A 23,937-nucleotide genomic window follows, 5' to 3' on the forward strand; every position below is an offset into this window, starting at 1 on the left:
CGCATTTTTTGACATAGCAGACCACTGACAGCCCTTATTTACTTATCCAAATGTCTTTTTTGACCCTTCAAATCATTGGTTTAGACACCAAAGTGGGGGCCGTTTCATAAAGCTGTTCGTAAGTTAAGAGTGACTTTAAGAACGACTGGTGATCCTTTCTTACGCGCTAAACCATCCCCTATGGTGTATACCATTTACCAAAAGAAACGATCACCAGTCGGCCTGATATCTCCCAGGCCGATATGAAATGAACTTTGTCCGCTTTAAGTATCAGCAGCCATTTTAAGATCATTTTTTGGAATTCATCTTTGATTTTTGGACATACCAGACCACTGACTGTCCTTGTAACTTATCCTTATATATTACTTAACCCAAACCAGTGGTTTAAAATTAAACATCGAAATCACATTTCCATGGACGATATGAAATCAGCTATGTCTGCTTTAATTTTAGCAGCCATTTCAGAATAAATTTTTTGTGTCAACAAATTATTTCAACTCCTGGACCATGGAGTATGAACTAATTACGACTCTAGGGTGGATAATGAGTGAGTCGTATTCATTAATTTTAAGTGAACGGTGGCCATCTTGGATACTATCTTGAAAATAACAACTTTCCCTGATGCAGATTTTGGTAGATTTTTAGTATATTATTCCTGAGGTCAATTAGTACTAAAAACTGTTGAAAAACAATGTAAGTTCGGAAGTTCTCTAAACATCACATGTTATTTCAATAATGAATATGTGCGTGTGTGGGGGGGGGGCTAAAATGATATTTTATGTGTTTTTTCTGTCTATCAGTAATTGGAAATTAGCCGAGAAGTACATAATTGACAATTCGAATAGAAGTCCTTTAATCGTAAATTGTACTCTAGAACGAGTGGCCGAATGGTGAAAGTTGTATGCCAGTCAGTTGGGGGGGGTAGGGGATATGGTTGGTAGGATGCTCGTCCAACTTGAAGCCTTCAGATATAGGAATTTTAGCTGTCTAGGGATGATAAAATACCATAAAATAATTAATTGTTTAACCGGGCGCAAAATTACTAATACTCCTGATTTTAGTGGGTCTCGATATAGGTGACCCCCCCCCCCGGCAGTGGGTGAGGGTGGGGAAAATTGGAACCCTATCATTTCGTGATAGATTGGACCCAAGTGAATAAAAAAAAAACAACAACAACAATTTTGGCACAAAAATCCTGCAGGAACTGTGTCATGATATACCGTACCACACTAATATCATCATGATAAGTTATGGCGCCCTCTAGTGTTGTAGTTAGGTTTTCACTGCATAAAATCCTGAAATGGGGGTGACTTTTACATTAATTTACCAATAATAATCATATGAATTACATGTGATGTATTCCTCTGTTATTGGACTGTACAACAAGACATATGCACTTCATTTTGTAATATTTTTGTCCTAATTCTAGTGCCAAAAAGGGGGAAAATTACATTTTTGGGGTAATATTTTACAATTTTGGGGCATTTTTCGCAAAATCCGCCCCCCGTATGGCAAAAGTGAAAAATATTGACTTCACAACATCATCAAATATTCATTCTTGTACACCTCAGACAACTTAAAAATAAAATTGGCGAAGAAAAGTGAGAAATAAGGTTGAAAACAATGGATTATCCTATTGGGCTTTGTACAGGCCAATATGGCGCCAAAAAGGACCCCCCACAAGGGGAAGGAGGGGTCTGAAAATTTGACCCCCATCGTTTTTGGTCTAAGGGGACCCTATTGAAGCCAAAACAACCAAAAAATCAATTTTGGCACGCTAGTCCTACGGGATGACACACCATACCGCACTATATAAACTCTGTATTCTCTATGTATTATGTATCCAAAAACAAGCAAACCAAACATGTGCTCTCTTTTTTTATAATTACATGTAGCTAAAGCAGGACATTTCAATATTAAATTTCCATCATAAATATTCCATTTCCTCCATATCAAATTCCATCCATGATTTGCAATTTCGAAGAGTTGGGAGTCGATAAATAAAAATGTCATGTGTTTCCTGTTTAAAACATAAAAATGGTCTAAACCAACATGATTGCACATTTAAAGGTCAAGTCCACCCCAGAAAATTGTTGATTTGAATCGATAGAGAAAAATCAATCAAACATAACGCTGCAAATTTCATAGAAATCAGATTAAAATAAGAAAGTTATGACATTTTTAAGGTTTTTTTTCACAAAACAGTTAAATGCACAACTCAGCGATATAAATGAGAGAGTCGATGATGTCCATCACTCACTATTCCTTTTGTTTTTTATTGTTTGAATAATACAATATTTCAATTTTTACAGATTTGACAATAAGGACCAACTTAAATTTACCATAAACTGTTGAAATAATGGTAATTCCACATGTTCAGGGAGAAATACAACTTTGTTTCACTTGACAGTGAGGAGAAAATTAGAAAATTTTCATATTTCATATAATAAAATACAAAAGAAATAGTGAGTGATGTCATCAGTCTGCCAATTTGCATACCGACCAGGATGTGCATATAAATCTGTTCTGTGAAATTAAGCGAAACTTTAAAATGTCATAACTTTCTTATTTTACATTTGATTTTGATGAAATTTTCAGTGTTTTGCTTGTTGGATTTTTCTCCTTTTTTTCCAATCAACTACATGTATTTGTTGGGGTGGACTTGTCCTTTAATAGGGATGACAAATAAATATTCAACCAGTGATTGAACTTGTGGGTGTGTGTACGTACAAACATGGAGTTGAATAATACAAATATGTATTAGAGCTATTTCAATAATCATCTCCCACTCAAATTACATTTGGTTCAGTCAGATAATGTTACAATTTGAGAAATAGATTAGTCTTTTATACTGAACTTTATTTTTCTTATTAATAAAGCCTGCTATTAGTATTAGCTTCGGTCCACCCAAATGTTGTATCCAGTATCAGTAATCCAACTTGCTTCTGTGTATGCCCTATCAAAAAGTTTGTGGGGAATACGAAATGAAAAAAAATTGTGCAACTTCATATGGAAATTCAATTTGATTGAACAAGATATTAAAGATCTACAAATGTTTCTTCTTTATTTTAAAACCTACATGTACATGTATGCCATAATTTTCTTATTTTACATAACAATTTTGATGAAATTTTCATGATGAGTTCTTTTTTATCATCATCTAATCAAATTTATCGACTAATGGAACATCTCTTTTTTAATATCAATTTAAGGGAGGTAATTTAATCATCCTTTCTAGAATAACACACCAAATATCATCAGGAAATGTATATTTGTACAGTATGTAGGTGACTTCATCGAAAGACATTAGAACTCTCTCAACTTTCAGTAACCTTGGGAAAAAAGGCAAAAAAAGGCAAAATGTTTAGGCAGTGACTATAACTTCAAATTGTAAAGGCCTGGTAATCACAATTTTATGAAGTTATCAATGGTTTCTACAGGACAAATTATTAAAGTTATCGTAAAGTTAATCAGTGTTAAAACTAAAACTTTTAAAAAGAAAAATATACAGGGCCTAAATTTAGACAATAAAAAACGTTGGATCTTAACATTTATGTATGTTCCTTTTCCAAAGAACAAGGATGTATAAAGGCAAATGAAAAAAATATTCAAAATTATTTTGTTTTCAATGTGCATAGTTACCAACATTGCACAATCGCTACACATTGTACAATATAAAACTGACACCAATAGTACAGGTATATGCCTGCATATTTAATCATTTGAGTGGGTTACGAATTATGAAGTATCGTTAGATCAGATGATGAGTTCATGATATCCTTTTCATTTTGGCTGGTGCCAGAAGGGAGTAACTCCTTCCATTTTCATACAGCATTAAAGCCTTTACAGCGCTAATGAGATCATGTTACTGACAAGCTTTTTGGCGGATACAAACTCAATCTCCACTGGAATCATTTTGAGTTCAAATTATTGCCATTCCCACTGGAGTTTATGAATTCTGAATCACAGTAATCATCCTCAGCAGATGTGGCTGGGTGGATTTGGAGTGTCCACCTGAACTGAATTTAAATCATACCAGAATTTAATGTGCACCGTAAAAAATTGAATTTAAATCCTTTTAAGAGTCAGAAGGAAGTTATTCCACTATATTACCTAAGATTCCTGAGGGGGGTGCAGAAAATAACAGAAAGAAAACAGAGGGGCAGGGTGGGGTCAAGAGGAACAAGAAAGGGTGTGGCCATCACCCCTTCATGAAATGGCTGAGTCTTGAATCCTTACCTTTAGAAAGAGATCGAAGAAAGCATAAAGAATGCTATTCCTCTCACAATATGAAATTCATTGAGGACAAACAGAAAAAAAGGGCAAGATTGGGCAAAGAGGCACATACAAGTACACGTGGAAGGGGGGATGGTCATTCCCCCTTCATTATTGGTTGATCTTTCTTGTCACCAGAATGGAATGGAAGAAAGCATAAAATGGAGCTATTCTCATATGAGTCCCTACATACCCAAAACTATAAAATTCACTAAATGGGGGAAAAACGAAACCAGGGGGTGGGTGTTGTCAAGAGGGACATCAAAGGGTGTGATCATTACCCCTTCATGGAATGGGTGGCCCCCTTGTCATAAGAAAGAGATGGAAAATCAAATGAAGCTGAATTCTTCTATTACCTAAAAGTAAACAATTCAATAGAGGGGAAAACAAAATGAAGATACCAGGGGTAGGTGTGGTCATTACCCCTTCATGGAATGGGTAGTCCTCCTTGTCATTAGAAACAGAGGGGGAAAAAAGTATAAACTGAAGCTAAATTCTTTATCTAATACTACAAAATTCACTCAAAGGGAAACAAAATGAAGAAAAGACTGGGGTGGGTGTGGTAAAATGAGGCATCAAAGGGTGTGGTCATAACCCCCTTCATGGAGTGGTTGGTTTTCCTCATTGTAAGAAACAGATGGAAGGAAATTACAAAATGAAGCTATTCCCATACAATGGGAAACAAGAAATGAAAGCTAGAGACCAGGGGAGAGGGGTGTGGTCTAGAGGAACATAGAAGGGTGTGGTCATTACCCCCCCCCCCTTCATCCCCCCTTCATAGAGTGATTGGTTCCCCTCATTGTAAGAAACAGATGGAAGAAAAGCACAAAATTAAGCTATTCCCATATTTCATATACATGTATAAAAAAAATAATCAGAATGGGAAACAAGAAATGAAAGCAAGAGAACAGAGGAGCAGGGTGTGGTCTTGAGGAACATAGAAGGGTGTGGTCATTACCCCTTCATGGAGCGGTTGGTCCTCCTTGTCGTTTGGTGGGCCATCTTGGTTCTCCGTCAGTTCAATCTCCTGCGGATTAGCGGCTGCTGCTCCATCAGCTTGCACTCCTTCAAACCCTGTGAGTGAAAAAAAAAAGACGAAAAGGAAATAATTGTACAGGGGCTCATTAATATGGGTAGGGTTTGTAGAGGCTTTAATATGCACGCTACATATGAAAAGCCTTTCGTAAATAATCCACAAACCGAGATAATAAAAACAGGACAAAGTTGTACCATTTAAAGTATGGTGATTAAAAACCAGTCTGTGTAAAATCTCAACTTCGGGTTTTAAAAATTCAACATGATTTTAATATTTTTAGCATAACACCAAATAGTTGTTAAAATTACAAACACAATGCGGCCGTACTTTGGCAAAAGGAAGCAAGTTACAAAAGTATCATTTGTTGTATTTGAGCAATGTGTGTTCGTCATTTACATAGGCGTCAATGCAATTTAACAGCATATTTTCTTCAATATCTTTCCATAGAATGGTCATTTCTTCCCCAAATTTTGCCTGAACATGCAACATGCAAAGGGTGTTTCAGAAACAACAATAACTCAAATTTGACTGATGTGTCACTTGCTTCCTTTTGGCAACGTTGGGCAGAATCTGTTACCCATGTATTTAGTGCATATAAACTTTAAACTGTTTACTGCAACACTGTAGTTCCAACAGAATTTACGTACATGTAAAAACACCACTGTTTTGAACCTAGCCAAAAAACTTTGTTTTTTTTCTATTATTTTCAGGGGGGGGGTTACTTTTCAGAACCTACAGTATGGATACTGCATACAGTAAATCTGCAACATTTGTAAGCTTGAACATTGTAGTGAATGGGGATTTTTCCCAGGGGCCCGTTGCAGAAAGAGATGCATTTAAACGCAAGTCAAAAAATAAATCGCAAGTCCAAAATGAGTGCTGTTGATTGGTTGAAAATGAAGTTGCACATGATTTTTAGAGATGCTTTTGATTGCAACTCTTTCTGCAACGGGCCCCTAGGCTCTTTTGATCATTTCGGTGGCTAAAATCGTCCCGAGTCCCCATGTAACTTTTTTTCTGTTTTGCACACTGAACAGTATGCGGGCAAACTCTGCAATTGTACCCTCCCCCCACCAAAAAAAAAATCATTACTTGCTCTGTACAAAAATGCTAATTTGTATTGACTTGAAAAACCACATCCTACTCCCACGAGTGGCAGATTTCTTCTTTTTTTTTTAATCTATCATCATCCAGCTATATTTACATTTAGGTCCAGAATATATTGCAAAACACACAAAACATATGTATATTGCAAATGCATGATGAATCCTGCAAATATGTGTACTGCTTGTGGAGCAGACTGGCGAATGGCCGATACAATGAGGTTTTAATAACAAAATGAAAATTTAGTGAAATAAAAGCTAGACTTCCCTGCCTAATACCACACAGCTGTGATATATTATTTGGCCTTCATATCAATATTCATATTACTGTATCTCATAGATCAAAGCTCCTCTTATATGCAGATATTGATTTTAACTATCATTGCAGTGCTTCATAAAATAACAATGTACATTAATTACACTGTGAATGTACAAAATGTATGTACTAAAATGTACATGTACTGTACATGAACCTCAGAAAGTCTGGAAAGGCCAGGAGAGTATTTCAAGATCAACTGTCCTGTGTAATAAGCTACTGAAATCCTTGCATCTGATTGGTTGTTGGGAATTTTTACCTCTGAAAATCACTGACTCGATTTTTTGTGAAAGATTCCTCAGGGAGACAATGTAACTATCAAAAATGTTTGTCATAAAAGGCCTATGCTTTTCGGGTTCATACATGACAGTACTCCATGCACAATGATCTTATTTCAAACAGATAAGAACTGGTATAAACATTAGCCAGCAAACATATCCTTAAAATTGTCATTAACTAAGAACCTCAGATGGTGTGAAATAGTCTCGAAAATAATGTTATGGCAAATTAATATACAAATAGCCAATAGGCATGAGTGCGATGGTGCGAGATTTCGCACGAGGTGAAAGAAAGTTGCTCTATTCAACGAGACGTTAGCCGAGTTGAATAGAGCGTTTCGTTCTTTCACCGAATGCGAAATCTCACACCATTGCACGAATTTGTGTTGTACAACGCCTCGGAATCTAGCGAAAATATGAAAATACAAGAGTTTTCCCTGCAGTATAATCTATGAAAAGGGAGCAAAAATATTGAAAGCGAAAAGCAAAATCCCACCCAAGCCGGGCCGACAAGCGCACATGATCTTGGACAGCATTGCGCATTTACCCAGCGGGCTGTACGCGCATTGTCACCTTATTCAATGAAATCACATTGTGACGTCACCTCTTAAAGCCGTGCAATGGTACATTTTGGATGGTACGTCTTGTGTTCAACGGTACGAATGTGTGACATTCAGTCTCCCATTTGATCGCGTACAACAAGCTAAGTAGGCGTTGTACATGTACATGTACAATATATCATATTAAAGTGCAATAGAACTAATTGCACGGAGTTGTAATTCATAAAATATACAGTACTATATTGCATTCTTCTATGCTGGAATCACAGCAGTATATTTGCAAATACTTCATACTTTATGCATATTATCAAATCATCCTTCAGAATTGTCATGGGTAAGAGCCCATTGACAATGTGTGTGTGCAGCAATACAAAAGGCTCCCAAATTTCCTCCAGACATAATACACATACAAAATGCAAACTAGACAGGACAGTGTATTTGTTTGTTACAAGTAACATCTATAGGTGGACATCAACGGGCATGTAGTGACCTACACATACTGTATGTAGATTTGAACTTTCACAGAAAAGCATTGAAAGTATGAATGCTATAGTGTCAATCTCTGAATTACTACTAGTAGTAGAAAAACAAATCTACTTGGGAAGACTCAGTGGAGTAGTTGCAAGTGTGACTCACTACCCTGGCCTGTATGTCCTTTCTGTCAAAAAGGGGGTGTGGCACTTTGTGATCATAAAGAGTTAACCCAAGCACTTGCATTCTTAATTTTGTTTTCATATACATGTAGATCTTCTGTTGCATGAAGGCCCATACCTTGGCCTACAACTACATAGAGAAAGAAAAACGTAGTACTGCACTGTGCACCATGGTTTTCTAAGGCACACAGTTTACATAGCAAGATAGTGTTTCAAAGATAAAGAGAAAATACAGAGTAGATTATCCTTCGACTGTTGGACAGAACGATATCAAGTTCTTTTTACATCCAGAAAGCGTTGGTCAATTAATTAGCGGAATTCTTACCAATGAGTACTGGCTCAGTTGCCTGTGACTTGGTCACTGCGAAATACATGCTTCCTACAGTGCACTATCCAAAACTATCTCATCTTGTCGATGTCACAAACACACTGAACAGAGCACACAAAAGTCCAAGCCTCAATTCAACTAGTTGACGGTTGAAAATAACCCCCTTTAACTACAGCTACTGGTGATCTATTTAAGTAATTACGTCTTAGAGATTAGAAGAGGCTATCGTACCAATGGTTTGAGGGGGTGGCGCCGCAGCCGGTTCGGAGGTGTCGTCGGTCTCGGTGTACGACTTGTAGCTCTTCAGAATTGCTTCCTCATCTTGTTTCTTCTTGCCGAGTATACTGCTTGGGCGAAAGGAGCTCATCACAGTGTATTCCACCGAATCGCTACACAATACCGGAATTTGGCTAAATCTGTCAATTTCTATACCCAAGTAGCTAGGATCCAAAGTTTAGATCATTAGGCCCGGATCAGACTGAGTGCATTAGAATTAAACACACCTATTTTGTTTGCACATCCATTGGTGTTCCTAGTGGTCCAAACTCCTTAGAATTCTATTCAGACCCCATTAAACTTCCTCATCTGTGGAATGTTACACAACAGTATTGTGTTGAAAGAGGTTGATTTGTAACATTTGGCCCATGGATACAGCACATGCACATGCATGGATGCATATTAAAGGGGAAGTTCACCCTGAAGAAAACTCTGTTGTAAAAATAGCAGAAAAAATAGTAAAAAATATTGGTGAAGGTTTGAGGAAAATCCGTTAAAGAGTAAAAAGGTTAATAGAGTTCAAAGTTTAGGATTTGTGACGTCATAAACGAGCAGCTGCCCCATGTGTTATGTAATATAAAATGCATGAATTTCAAATTTTGTATGGTTCCTGATAACTTAATTTTATTTTCTATTCATGATCGGTGTGAAATGATTTGTCTATTGATATACAAAAGCTACAGTAAAAACCATTATCAATTTTCTGAGAAAATGACATTTCATTGATTTTTTACCATTCGTTATATAGGAATGCTGCTCGCATATGACGTCACAAATCAAATAATTGAAATTCTAATAACTTTTAAATTATTTGATACAATTTTCTCAAACCTTCGGCAATATTTTTTATTATTTTTTCTGCTATTTTTACAATAAACTTTTTGTCAGGGTGAACTTCCCCTTTAAGGAGCAATGTTCCCCGAAACACAGGGTAGACGCAGTGATGTAAATTTGGAATGAGGCTACTTTTAACTGTTGCAATTTCTGGATTTGGGTGCTATTTCTTTTATTTTAAGGGCTACTTTCAATAGGGTAATTAAGTATATTTTTCTATGAGAAAAATATCTACTCTCTAATGCGTTTTCTAGAATATTGTTTGTGACAAATCTTTTGGCCACGCTAGAAAAAATGGTCGCCCTTGCAAAAAATTCAATTTGGAGAAGAAACAAAATTGGTTTACGCAGGTCCATCATTCTGATTACATCCTCAAAATACTTACTAATAATTTCTTTCTAAAAACACAAATCTTTAAATTACACATGGGCATGGTTTTATTTGTCCAAGGGTCTGATTTCATAGACTACATGTCAACCATTCAAGCATGTTACATGTATATAAAGTTCTTATGGACTTTGGACCTCAAAGGGTTAGGTATTTGTACACAAGCAATAAAGGTAAACACTGGCTTGGAAATTTTGTGCTCAGCTCTGCCCTTTAAAAACCATCCTCATTTATTTGAAATTAGAACATCTCATTTTTAATTATATTGGGCTCTCAAAGATCCTGCCAACTTTAAGTTCAATTCAACTCTGACAACTTTCCTTGAATCTGATTGGCTGAGATGCACTGTTACTATGGTAACTGTCGGATAAAACACGATTTGTTAGATGAAATGTCCAAAAAGTCCTTCATGAAACACTACCCTGGTGACGGACTGTCACTGTGATTACTGTCGGATAAAACAACCTTTTAATCAAACGATACATACATGTATGCTTCCCTGGTTTGCACCATGAATCTTCATGCAAATGATTCTTTTCGTCACGAGTCCCTACCCCCCCCCCCCCCATTTATTTTTTCTCGTTATCAAGACTCGAGAGGACTCTGTTTGCAAGTTTAGCCTTCTGACTCAGTAGTGCACTATGGGAGAATGTTGGGGGTGGACATGTTTAGGAAATGGTTGTCAAAAACAGAATTGCCCACACGATGACTATAGAGTCACTAAAACTCTGCACTCCCACCAAAATGCCCTGGAGGACGATTTTCCCAGCACCATTCAAAATGGAAACCCAAAATGAAAAACTATTCAAAGTTGAATAAAACATTGCTCTCATACACTACAAAACTAAAATTGGCTTTTTTAATACCATTTAATTTAAAAAGGTTATTTGAACGAATCCCAAATATTCCCACTTCATAATGTATATGCCGCCTAACAAATTGCATATGTTATCATTATAAAATATTTTTGGTGTTGAATTCTATTGTCACTGTCAGGGTTTTTCTAGTTGAAGTAGAGTGTACAAAGAGATCGACGCCCACACTGGTATTTGAATAAAAGTAAAGTACACACCTACATACTGCATAGTATGAAGTGTAATTGGAAATAAATCAGAAAAAATGTCTCTTCCAATGAACATGAAAGTACATGTGCAAATGCAGTTGTATTATAATTGCACAAATGTATTGATCATAACAAAAGATATGCACAAGACTCACAGAGCAGTTCAGATAAAACCAGGTCATGAATACATACATGTATCGAAAGCTTATAATTTTAAAATTTTATTGGCTTCACCCAAATAACATATAACCTACATAAACCCAAAATAGCTTTTAATGTCTTTAAAATTGCAGGTGGCTAGTGGCCCATTAAAGGGTTCCGTAACATTTGCTCCGTTGACAATTGCTCTGCTCTCGATTCCACACTAATCGAATGACCCAATTTCAACCCTGCACTGTAAAAAATATTTGGTAAAATTTTTACCACCACTAGGGTGATTATGTGTCCAACCAATTTTGGGCAGTACTTTTTAATATCCGATTGCGGGAAGCATATTGTCCTGTAAGGTTAAAAAAAATAAGCAGCAATTACTTCAGATTGGGCAAAATTTTAATCACACTGGAAAATAAAAATGCCTAAAGATTGGATGCATAATTACCCTCATGGAGCACTATTATTTTTTAGAGCGTGGGTTTTACACCCTACCCTAAACCTGGAGTCCTGGACCATATTGCAACCCTAACCCTACAGTGTACATGTACACCCCAATAGACGAAATCAAGCCAGGAGCAATTGTTGCAAGAGCAAATGTTGTGTCACCCAATAAATGTAAGAAATAGCATAAATTTTACAGTTGTTTCATAAAACTCACAGCAACATTTGGGGGGAAATTTGTTTTACATTATACCCGATTCCAGTACTGCCCTGACTCAGGCCAACATGAAATCTATGGTGGCTCAGTGGTAGGGTGCGGCCTCATGATCGGGAGGTTTGGGGTTCAATCCCCAGCCCAGTCAATGACATGGCTGGGGAATCGGAGTCCTACCATAGACTCATAGAAATGGGACCTTCTGCCTTCTTGCTAGACACTGATTATTTACATGTAGATTGGAGAAGGGAAATGATAACATGTGAGCTTTGAAGGTTTGCATTGTACATGTAAAGACTGAATAGAGAGTTTTGCAGTAACACCATGTAGGTTAGTCCTAAAAGGACTATTAATCTTTCTGGTATTAGTTCTGAAAAGAACTGTATTCTCCACGTTTTGAGCGAGAAGCTTTAACGTTATGCTATGCAGGGTCAGTTGGTAGAGCAGTGTGCTTTAACTGAAGTGGCTACCCTGGGGTAAATGTTACTAGAAACACTAATACATGTATGTTGGCCCGAATTCACAAACGTGGTTTTGAAAACCATATTGGTTGAATCCATGGTTTATGCAGATTTCATACAGTGCACATAAATTGAGCTTTAAGAATTTGTCGTGAATAATGACAAATGTCTAATACTGATGCACGCTTTTGTCACGATGCGTCAAATTGACGCCTGTTGCCATGGTTAAATACATGTACGTTATTTTAATCATACATGTAAGTTCACTGCTTAAAACGAGTGGACTCATTACAATTCAAAACAGTGGACTCATGAATAAAATAGTGTTCACAACAATGGCATCAGGCGTCAATTTGGCACAATGTGACAAAAGTGTGCAAAGCATTGGACATTTTTAATATACATGGCAAATTAAGCGAAATTTATACAGGAAAGTTGAATTATAAGACAAGGGTTCAAAAGATGGTTTTCAAAACCACCTGAGTGAATTCGGGCCATGAAGACTCACCATTATTGACATGATGTATGTCGTGGCCAGGAGGGTAGACTTTGATCCAAGACTTACTTTCTGAGTTTTTCTCTGACATTGCAGCACATCAAAATAAATATTCTCTTGTTGAAAAGCACCCTTCAAAACCTCAACACAATTAAAGTCGGAATAAAGAGCGAAGATCGGAAGATGCACTTGTTGGAAAATGAAACAAAATGCTCTCTCCAACAAAACGTGTAAGACTAAAAAGCTGTGGAAATTTTTAACATTCGGAGAGACCAGAAGATGGCAATCTGTCCAATGTAAGTCCACACATCGAGGAACAATTCAAAGTCTAATAGTTACGATCAAAACCATACAATATCAGAATGAACTGAAGATCATAAATCTTTAAACAAAAAGAATGCGTTTTTAAAATCTTACTTCACTAAAAAGCAGCACATTGTTTCTGGAAATGGCAGTTGATGTCTAAGCTGAGAAAACTGGTTTATTAGTATTACATGTACACCAGGGCCCTTGCATTTTATACACGTACACATACATGTAGGAATCACAAATTAATTTGACACTTAAACACAAGGGCGTGTGCTTAGTATAAGTACATTAAACTGCACGCAAGTATTGATAACATCAGCTTTTGAATACCAATCACACGCCTCCGTCATACCAGCATACATACATGTATAGCTTAATAGGATACCATCATAAATTTTAATTTTAATAGCCTAGTGGTATGAATTTCAAAATTAACAACCCATATAAAATGAAGTGTTCACACAGAAAGTTATTTCTTTTATACGATATCAGGATAGAATTTTTTTTCTAAATATTTTTAGGGGATATTTCATCACATTGAGGCGATTGTTATTGTTTAGGGGGTATAAAGCAATTTTACGGAAAATATAAAATATCATTCTGTTAAGTGTATATTCTTTGATATTGTTTGTGGCGAATCTCTGGAATGCGCAATGAACATGAAGATCTTTATGGTCATCTTATCATTAAAAGCATTCTATTTGGGAGAATTTTATACCCCTTTCATAAACCTATCCTCCAATTAGCCGCCTAAGAGTAATGCGGATAATTCAATAAAAATTGCGTTCATAAACTCCGAAAATAATCCGCACTATTTTTACGAGCGCCCGTCCTGAAAAAGGAGGATAATCGTCATGGCAACCGCACACACCCCCTCCGATGCGGTTGCGTTGGAAAAGGGTGACCTTGTGAGCGCTCCATGGCAATTATCCGCATTACTTTCGAAATGCGTTCATAAAGTCAAAATCTGGTCCCGATGCTGCTATTATGCGGATAATTGCAGCATCAAAATAATGCGGATAACTCTGGTCCTCCTCCGATTTTACGACCAAATTATGCTGCTATTAGCCGCATAATTGGGTTTATGAAAGGGTATTAGGGGCTGTTTGGGCTCTGGGGTATCATGAGGTCAAAATCACCTGTCATCCTCATGTCTCAGGACTACATGTACATGTATGCTATAAAGTGTAATTGTGATTAAAGATAAATGCCAGTTGTGGTAATGATCTCAAAATGAGTTTGTACAGAATCCAATTAAATGACCACTAAAGTGTCTGTTTGTATAAATAAAAAAATGTGCCAAATGATTCTAGAAGAAATTGTGTAATTGCTGAGAAATTTAGCAAATAAGCAAGGGATTCGGGTCAAGCGCCGGGCCGACATTCAAAGCAGTAAACAATACACTATCCCACGTGGGCTTATCTGTGTTGGTGATCTTCAGTGTGGACATTTTTCAGCGTAGATTTCAAGATTTCACAAAGTTCAGTTAAACTGTAACAGATCTAGATCCTCGATAATATACTGACAATTTAAAGCCTGGTTTTACAGACTTCCTCATGAAAACAGTGTTTACTGCAACTACTTTCATTTATCTTTATAAAGTCTCCATTACTCTACTCTGCAGTATGACAGCATTAAACTACCCTGCTTTTGTATGTAAGCTCAGAGCAGATATAATACACATACTGCGTTTCAAGGTAGCCATTGACCAGGCCATTCACCTCACCTGAGTTGAGGGCAGCACAATTATGTGGGTACATGTACATGTAAATTTTCTCACTGAAGGAAAACATGCCATGGCTTGGAATTGAATGCACATCCCTCAGATTTAAAGACAAGTCATATCCACTCGACCATGATGCCCCCTAATAGCCTCCTATAGCCCCCCCCCCTCATAAAAAATTGTAATGGTCTGAATGCGGCAAATAGCTTTTATACATAAATGTATATGTACAACTTCATCCCCGACTCCACCGCCCCCCCCCCAAAAAAAAAAAAAACAAGCAGAAACATTCTACTATTATCACTATTGTACTTTTCTATCATTATTTCACTAGTCTGAAATATAAAAGCATTTTTCTGACTGACCCCTTTCAGTTCTAGGTGAACCCTAACATCTGTGGGTATGTAAAAATTGAAGCATGATTCAATGGGTCATACAGGTGTATGGAGATACTGATGTAATGAGTCGCGCATGACGTAACACACTCGGCGATGTCATTGCACTTGTTGAAAGGTAGTCCAGAAATATAGGGCGCTACATTGTACACATAGGCCTACACTCTATGTACTTCCCAAAGCCTGACATACACCCTAAATTTACAAGTTACATGTACATGTAGGGAGACTCACAAAAATATCCCCCCCCCCCCCCCCGGCCCTGACCCCCATCCCCACTCAAATCCACTTCAACAGCAGCAAAAGTGGCTTTGCATGGGGGGGTAATGTGACTTTGATGTGTGTACCTCTAGGCCTACAAGGAACTTGAAAGGCGCCCTCACCCCACCGCCTAATCTGCAAACAAACCATACAACGATAGGGTAACAAAAGAACCTTGATAGTTCAGGGCTACGTAACACAAAGATTAGCACCAAAAAAAAATCGCTAAATGAATTGGCGTTTCAGGATCATCATTGCATGCTCATTTTGCTCAGTAGACCGACGAGGAGACAATCAGAACTGTTCTTTCATATTTTATAACGATTGATTGCTAACTTTAGAGAATATGGAACCATGATTGCATTTTTAAACATCACAGTAGTGTTTCATATTTCAATTGGAAGGTACATGTAAATATCTTGACTTGCCGTCAGACAGCTGTGCTTCTCTGCCTTCTCAGCCAATCAAAAGCAAGGGAACTTGAAAACCTGTTCCACGACTTTTACATTATAATGCTGAAACGCTGTCCCAATGTCTGGGCAGCCTATACTCTAGTGGTTATTATCAAAAACAAGCTCGCATTCCGAATAATATAGATCAATCAATTCTTTGTTTTCCAATGCTTCTTTAATAATAGAAAAGCTCTAAATTCTTTTCCACATGATGGCATGAATAATCTGTGCACAGTCTGTGACATATTCATGGACTCGTATTATTTCTTTTGTACATTTGACTAGTGAGGAGAGCTTCATAACAGTTAAACTAGTTTTTCTATTCATGCTCAGGCACTAGTCAGTGGTAATTTCTTCCTCTTGTACATATTCTTGTTGTCTTTTGCTTGGAAATAAAATAAACGTTAAATTGGTAATAAACTCCCTTGTATCTGAATAGGGCATTGGATTCTTCAAGTCAAGGACTCTTATTAGAAGGGCATTACCTGACATCCACAAGAGCACTGAAAAACCAGAGATTTATATACGAGTAGTACCAAGGAGGTAATCCAATGATGGTACTAGACACGGTCATGTTTGTAGGTCCCCTATCATATTCATGCTGAAATGGTACTTACCTTCCTGGCCATGAATTTAACTGGTAGCGTAAATGCCAACTGTAACCTACATGCATACATGTATGTTCAAGCATGGAACAGGCTTAAATGTCAGGATATAATTCTTGGACTATATATGTCTGATATTAATTATTATCCAATCACTACTCATCATGTATGTCCATGCAAATACGTAGAATAGGTAGAAGTACAGTGCTTCAGAAAATAAAACATTTACTGATTTACTCTGGGGAAGCTACATGTACATGTAGATACCCCCAAAATTCAAAATGCAGATTTTCACAAAGAAATATATCGCAGTTGATAAATGGCCCCACTCCACTTCTCAGATTTATGATTGATTTTGTATCTCATACAGGATATTCATGTTTTTATGTAGTGTCAATCATACATGTAATTGACAATATTTTGTCTCCTATGTTCTTCATGTTACTCTCCTCTTCTTCACCACTTTCTCTCTTTCTCTCTACCTAACTCAATTTCCTCTTTCTATTCAGAGTTCATCCCCCCCTTCTCTCCCTCTCTTTCTTTCCATTACTCTATTTCTCTCCCTCTCTCTTCCCCTGTGCTATTTCTCTCTTCCTCAATCTTCTATTTCTGAAATAGATCTTCTAATTGGATCTAAGTTTTGTTATAGAATAGTGTAATTACGTTTTTGTTCATTTGCTTTGTTATATTGTATTTCATGAATTTTTGTAAATTGAACCTTTCAACATGTGCTGCTGGTCAATTTATATGTGCATATTGATATATACCAATAAATAAATACATTAAATAAATAAACAGATGGACTGTAAAACTACAGTAGTAAAGGTAAATTGCCTATTCGTCTACTGCCAACTCGTCCACTCACCACATGGTCTACTTTCATTTAGTCAAATGGCATTCCATCTATCAACATTGTGTCTTTACCGTTTGATCTATTATTACCATTCGGTCCAATAATCATTTCGTTTAATCACTATTTTGTCTCATACCCAGTTGGTCTAATATCCATTTAATTTTCATTCATTTTGCACAATTTAACACTCAATTTATAGCCCAAATGTGGACTAAATGGATAATGGACCAACTGGTTATTAGACAGAATGGCATTAAACCAAATGAAAAAGTCCATGTAGTGAGTGTACATGTACACCAAATGATGGTAGACAAGTTGGCAATTGGACGAACTGGCATTGGACGAATTAGAAGCACAGACCCCATTAACACCAGATCTTTAAACGGACATTAAAGGTAAATGCCAGTTGCGGTAACGATCTAAAAATGACTTTTTACAGTATAATGACCACCCAAGTGTCTGTTTATACATGTATGAATAAAAAATATGTGCCAAAGGATTCTGGAAGAAAATGTATAATTGCTGAGAAATAAGCAAAATAAGCGCGGATTCTGGCACTTCCGTCGGGACTTTATTCCAGCAATATAATATACACTGCCCCACATGTGCCTATTTGTGTTGGCGATCTTCAGTGTGATTGTTTTTTCAGCTTAGATTTTATGATTTCACAAAGTTCAGTTTATGTAACTCTACCAGATCTAGATCGTCGATGATAGTAATACTTAACCTTGATTTTACAGACTTTCTCACAAGATCAGTGTTTACTGCAACTACATTTTAGCTTTAAAGCTTTACGATACGTTTTTTTAAAGCAAACTCCTGAAAGTAAACATTTCCAAAAAGTTCCATGTCGCAATAGGTTTTGAAAAGGAAAGTGCAGGCTCATCAGCTGTCAGGGAGGAAATTGGGTTTGATGTGAACTGATCGCTACGACAAGAGCTTCCACCAGCATGTGTCATAGAGTGCTTTCACACTGACTCAAAAAACAAAAAAATGCTCAGCAAGAAAAGAAAATTACATGGGGGCTCAGGTGACTTCCATGAAATTCCCTCCTGCCTCCCCCCCCATGGGAAAATCCATATATCACTGCAATGTTAAAACTTATCCAATGTTTCCAATTTAATACACTAAATGTTGTGAAAAATATATAGGCCTACTGCCTAATACTCGCTATTCTCTGGTGAAGAATTTTACCCCTAGAACTACATGTACAGCAAATTACTTGAATTATTCCCCATTTTATGAAACACCTTCCATACTAAACATGTACATGTAGATCTACATGTAATTTGCCCCTATTCGGAAGTCGGGTTTGATTTAAACATCGCGCCTCGGAATTGAATATTTCTAGATAGATGGCCCTAAATCAATGCCCTATTATTATTATCAGGCATACCGCATTATGATGCATTTTTAGGCCTGATTAAGGTCTTGTACATGTACATCCAATTTAGAGGGCAATTTGATGATCGAGTCGGTCTGAAAGCCCGCATCGAGAGGGACCTTCCTCCTGCACAGCGACCTGCACAGCGACCCACAGGAAGTGAAACAAGTTAGTCATCTGATGGGAGGTTGAGATCTTCATCTGGTCGGTTTATGATATAGATTATATGGACTACAGGTGCATTACCGAGGGATAATAGTTTAATGCCATTGGCTAGTCACGGAATTGGCCTTTAATATTTACAATTCCATTCTTCTTTTAAAAGACTGCTTACAGTACATGACAGAGATACAATGCCTAGATGTTTATATTTAGTGTTTGTGTTTTGCTTTGTTGGGTTTGCTGTGTTGTTATCCCCTCCAGCAAAGTTTGAACATGACAGCACTGGAGTATTGGAAAAAAAATAAAACAGGGACAAAACCCCACAACAATTTTGAAATTTCATACCCAGACTCCAGTAATTTAAGCCTGCTGAAAACTTTTTTACAATAGCTACATGTACATGCCTACTAAGGAAGGTGCCACTAGCAGCTAGCTGACTACTAGCTAAATTATAGTAAACCAAAAGCCTCTATAGGGTAAGGCCTATGTACAGTATATTATGTTCACCACATTGTACATTCCATCGCCATCCTGCACAAAGACCGTTAGCGTGCACTATGTGTTGCCTTCCCGCAGAATGAACAGTGCGCACTAACCGCCTTTGTGCGGGTAGGTGATGCGCAGTCCGCGCTTACGGTCTTTGTGAGGGAAGGCGACGCGCAGTGCACTCACTGACGGCCTTTGTGCGGGAAGGTGATGATGTGCAGTTAGATTGATTTGTTTTGGACTCCAGCAAGCCTACATACATGTATCAAGAAAGCCACCTGGTAATCGCAATGTACATTGCTTGCTTGCAGCATGTAAAATCAAATGGATTTATAATTTTCCATGGAGACTATTTTTATTTATGGCTCAACAAGCAAACCCTGATGGAATAGAGCCCATACAAAAGAGACTAGAATTTTACCAGGGAACTCATAAATTCATCAATAGGTGGTTTCAGACCGTCTCGAAGTTCGCCAGTTCCAGGTATTCTCTGATCGGGAAATTTACCCCGATCAGAAAATACCAGGTATTTTGGTAATGTGAAAGCAAACTACGTGTAATTTCCCCGAAAGAAAATACCCGCTAAATAGTAGGTACTTGGCGAAATTACGAGAACTTTCGTGGGGATTTTTCCAAGGTCGCAGGTATTTTGGCGATGTGAAAGCAAATTACGGGAACTTTTAGCCCAGCGTGTCGTTGGGCGCGGCGGCGTGGGTGGCTGCTGGGCTAGTGATTTTGAATCTCCCGCCTTGCCTGCTTATCAGACCATATTGCACATGCTCGTTACTTTGGGAACTTATCCCGAAGGATGTGTTTCGGGGCGGAGTGAATGCAGGAATAATTAACGGGTATTTTTTAGCCTTAAAAAGTTCTCGTAATTTAACGGGGATTCTTGTGATCGAGGCGGTTTGAAACCACCTAATAAGGCCTGCACCAGAGGAGTGAAAATGCCTATGCTTTTTTTAATTCACAGTGATTAGGATTATCAAACTCTTTTGTCAAACTGTATCAATTTCCTTTTCCATTTCAAACATACTGAACTCCTATGATTACTACATCGATAAAAACATATTTATCTTGTTAAATAAAGGCTTCACTCCAAGAATTTTAAGGTTCATTCATAATACACCTCATTTTTAAAAGGTGCACCTCCATGAGCACTGCAAAAAGGTCAACTTTGCACATAGTTTGAATGAAGCAAGGTGCAAAAATAAGATGGTTCTTCGAGTGCGAAGTTAACCTATTTTTCTTTGAATGTAGGCTACATGAAGGCCTACATGTATATGCATAAAGTAGCGTAGTCTATTGTAAAGGTCATGTACACAGGACTACAAACCCTTTGAGGAAATAATCTCCAAGAAAAAGATAATATCATCATACTGGCACTTCTCGTTGCGCCCCAACAATTTCCTTCCCGCTGCTGCCCTCGGACACCCAACTCTGACTCAAATTCCAAGGGGCCATGACAGAATTGCGATAGGGTTTGTGCCAACTACCTTGCCATCATTTCCATGGCGACCAAAAATGTTACACAAACTGATAGTTTAGGAAATGGGCTTTGGCCTGATGACACTGTCACTGATCCTATCAAAATTTCACTGGATCGAAAATTCAAAATGCTTTTTGTTTTTAGATTTTAGATTTATGGGATAGCAAGATACTCATACGTATTCTTTAACACTCAGTAGGGCCATCTGCACCAGCCCGTGTGTTCAAATTAGCGCACTGTTTCTGATCCGGCAAAATATCCCAATATGAACAATATCGAGATTATTTGTAATGGAGACGCAATTATCGTGCTAGTTCGCAAGATTAATCTCTTGACTGCAATCTCAAGACTACTTGGGATTATTTGCAAAATAGCACGCTATTTTACGAATAATCCCACAAATTCGCAAGCACAGATGCACTCAGGATCATTTATTTTACGGCATCAGACCATCATGCATCGATGCCTCGCTTGAGCAAGAATTGCTCTTCTTGCGAAGAGGACCGATCAGGCTAAAACCTTGAGATTGAGTAAACTCAAGCTGGTGCAGCACTGCCCACAGTAGTGTGTGTCCATGGAGGCCAAGGGAAAATTGAAGATGGTGTCTTTTAATAGTAATTTTGTTGACTAGAAAAATAGGTGAACTGACGATATGCATGTAAGAGATGGACAATTATGTACAATATTGTATCTTTTCATAATACTACCTGAAAGTTTAAAATGAAATGGAAGACATGATTTAAGCCTATATTGTAGACTTTGTTAGTATGCCTACACTGTAAATGTATGTCAGGCATGTATCCAGCATCAGTTCCTACATGTACATGTACAAAGAATTTCAAGGGCCTATACAGATCTTTGTACTGTACATGTAGTAGTTGATGCTGGATACGCTAATGATGCATAGCTGTACATCTACATGTACCCAAAATAAACTGAAGTTCACACCTCTTTCTAATCAATGCTTTTCATTTCAATGGAAAAATGAAACCACACTTCTCCATGTAAATTGTAAAATTGAATAATGCAATTTATTGATCTTCAAGGGCCACATGTACTGTACTGAAGCCAATATTTTCTGCAGGAAATACAACAGAAACCTGATTTCCTGTTCATTTTACTCTCAAGAGAAAGCTTAAAGGATGTCAAACTGGACACTGGTCAGTTGCACTTGCAAGTATACATGTACACGTGTACAAATGTATCTACAGGCCAGAGTATCATGCGAGTGAGTGGCAAAAATGTGTATGTAACTTTATAAACCATGATGAAACAAACACGCCGAAACAAGTGAGAGACAAAATGGGACATGTAGCTTTTTAGAGCCGACATGCACCTTGGGCTTGATACGTACATGTGTACTGGATAGTTTTACCATGGAGCTAACAGAGAGCTCTATGGTTTTACCATCACGGAATGTAAGTACACCAAGTAAGTGTGTAAAACTTATACTGTACAAAGTCACTTCGGGCTAATTTTCTCACTTTGTTAACCATTCACATTTAACGACAAGTCCACCCCAACAAAAACTTGATTTGAATAAAAAGAGAAAATTTCAACAAGCATAACACTGAAAATTTCACCAAAATCGGATGTAAAATAAGAAAGTTATGGCATTTTAAAGTTTTGCTTCATTTCACAAAACAGTTATATGCACATCTCAGTCCGTATGCCAATGAGGAACCAATGACATCACTCACTCACTATTTCTTTTGTATTTCATTATATGAAATATGAAAATTTTTTATTATCTCGTCATTGTCATGTGAAATGAAGTTTCATTCCTCCTTGAACACGTGGAATTACATTATTTTAACATTTTGTGCTTCAGGCAAGGAGGTCCTCATCGTCAAATTCGTAAAACTTGAAATATTGTATAATTCAAACAATGAAAAAGAAACAGTGAGTGACATCATCGACTCTCACATTTGGATGCAACTGGCTCGTTCATAACTATTTTGTTAAAAATAAACGAAACTTTGAAATGTCATAACTTTCTTATTTTACATCCGATTTTGATGACATTTTCAGCATTTCGCTTCTCTGATTTTTCTCTATTGATTCAAATCAACATTTTTCTGAGGTGGACTTGACCTTTAACAATTAGCCAACTTCTGTCAGAAGTTTTTGAAGTGTACTGTATAGCCTGTAGGGTAGGTCTACATGTAGGTTCAATTGTAGGCCTATACAGAAAGTATGCACCAAGAGAGATCAGAATGTTTCTGTTCAAAGGAAACTACATGTACAGGAAGGATGGGTATTGTCTTGCTCTTCTAATCATAAAAGCCTTTGAAGACCAGTGAGATAGATACAATGGGAATGGGATTAACAGGGGATTATCCCCTAACTGTAAAGGATTTTCTGGACCACAAGTTTGACAGGCACTGAGCATGGTTCCACAAGAGTTCTGATCTGTCATAATCACATTTTTGTAGGCTTATTTGACCTGCGCATTAATCAGGATTGACTTTCCTTCTGCATTCTATTTTTTTCAATCCATCAAAAACTTGGTTAGGTTGGGTTGTATCCAATAATTTATAAAGAACTGGCTTCAATCCAGTTGACTGAAAACATAAAGGGCAATACACTTCCCACATTAAAAACACTGGCATGAATGACATTTCCTATTGAGCAAGATCCCCAGTTGAAGTTAGCTCTGAATTAATACTTGCATACAAACTCTGATGTAACAAAAGAAAACAAAATCATGATTGGAGCTCTCTCTAGAAAGGATATACATGGATGTAATCAGTTTTTTCTTAAAGCCTGTGTATAGCTTTGGTAAAGGGTCAATAATGTGATTGATAATCGAATATTATCTAATATGACAGTCTTACTGAAGCGTAGAGACCGTTAGATATTTTTCCAACTGCACTTCTCTGAGAAAATTTCAAATATTCAAATCTTGGATATATAGCGCCCTCTCTCGGCGATGCTTGTTTTA

At 37.3% G+C, this 23,937-nt stretch overlaps 1 protein-coding gene across 12 annotated transcripts in view; it reads right to left on the reverse strand.

Moving 5' to 3' along the window:
- Window positions 1-23,937, reverse strand: part of LOC121405697 (anoctamin-4-like) — a 93,866-nt gene that overhangs the window by 64,126 nt on the left and 5,803 nt on the right. For 4 of the 12 annotated variants that reach the window (XM_041596608.1, XM_041596609.1, XM_041596604.1 and 1 more), the window contains exons 1-2: window positions 8,781-9,035; window positions 5,234-5,349 (exon numbers count right to left, since the gene is read on the reverse strand). In XM_041596608.1, the coding sequence (XP_041452542.1) occupies window positions 5,234-5,349; window positions 8,781-8,916 (252 nt within the window). In that variant the 5' untranslated portion in view covers window positions 8,917-9,035. Of the gene's footprint in view, window positions 1-5,233; window positions 5,350-8,546; window positions 8,756-8,780; window positions 9,037-12,886; window positions 13,051-23,937 lie in introns of those variants that run through there. The other 8 variants (XM_041596612.1, XM_041596614.1, XM_041596611.1 and 5 more) reach the window with 6 other exon arrangements.

The sequence above is a fragment of the Lytechinus variegatus genome, chromosome 19, assembly GCF_018143015.1.
Source record: "Lytechinus variegatus isolate NC3 chromosome 19, Lvar_3.0, whole genome shotgun sequence".
Lineage (NCBI taxonomy): Eukaryota > Metazoa > Echinodermata > Echinoidea > Temnopleuroida > Toxopneustidae > Lytechinus > Lytechinus variegatus.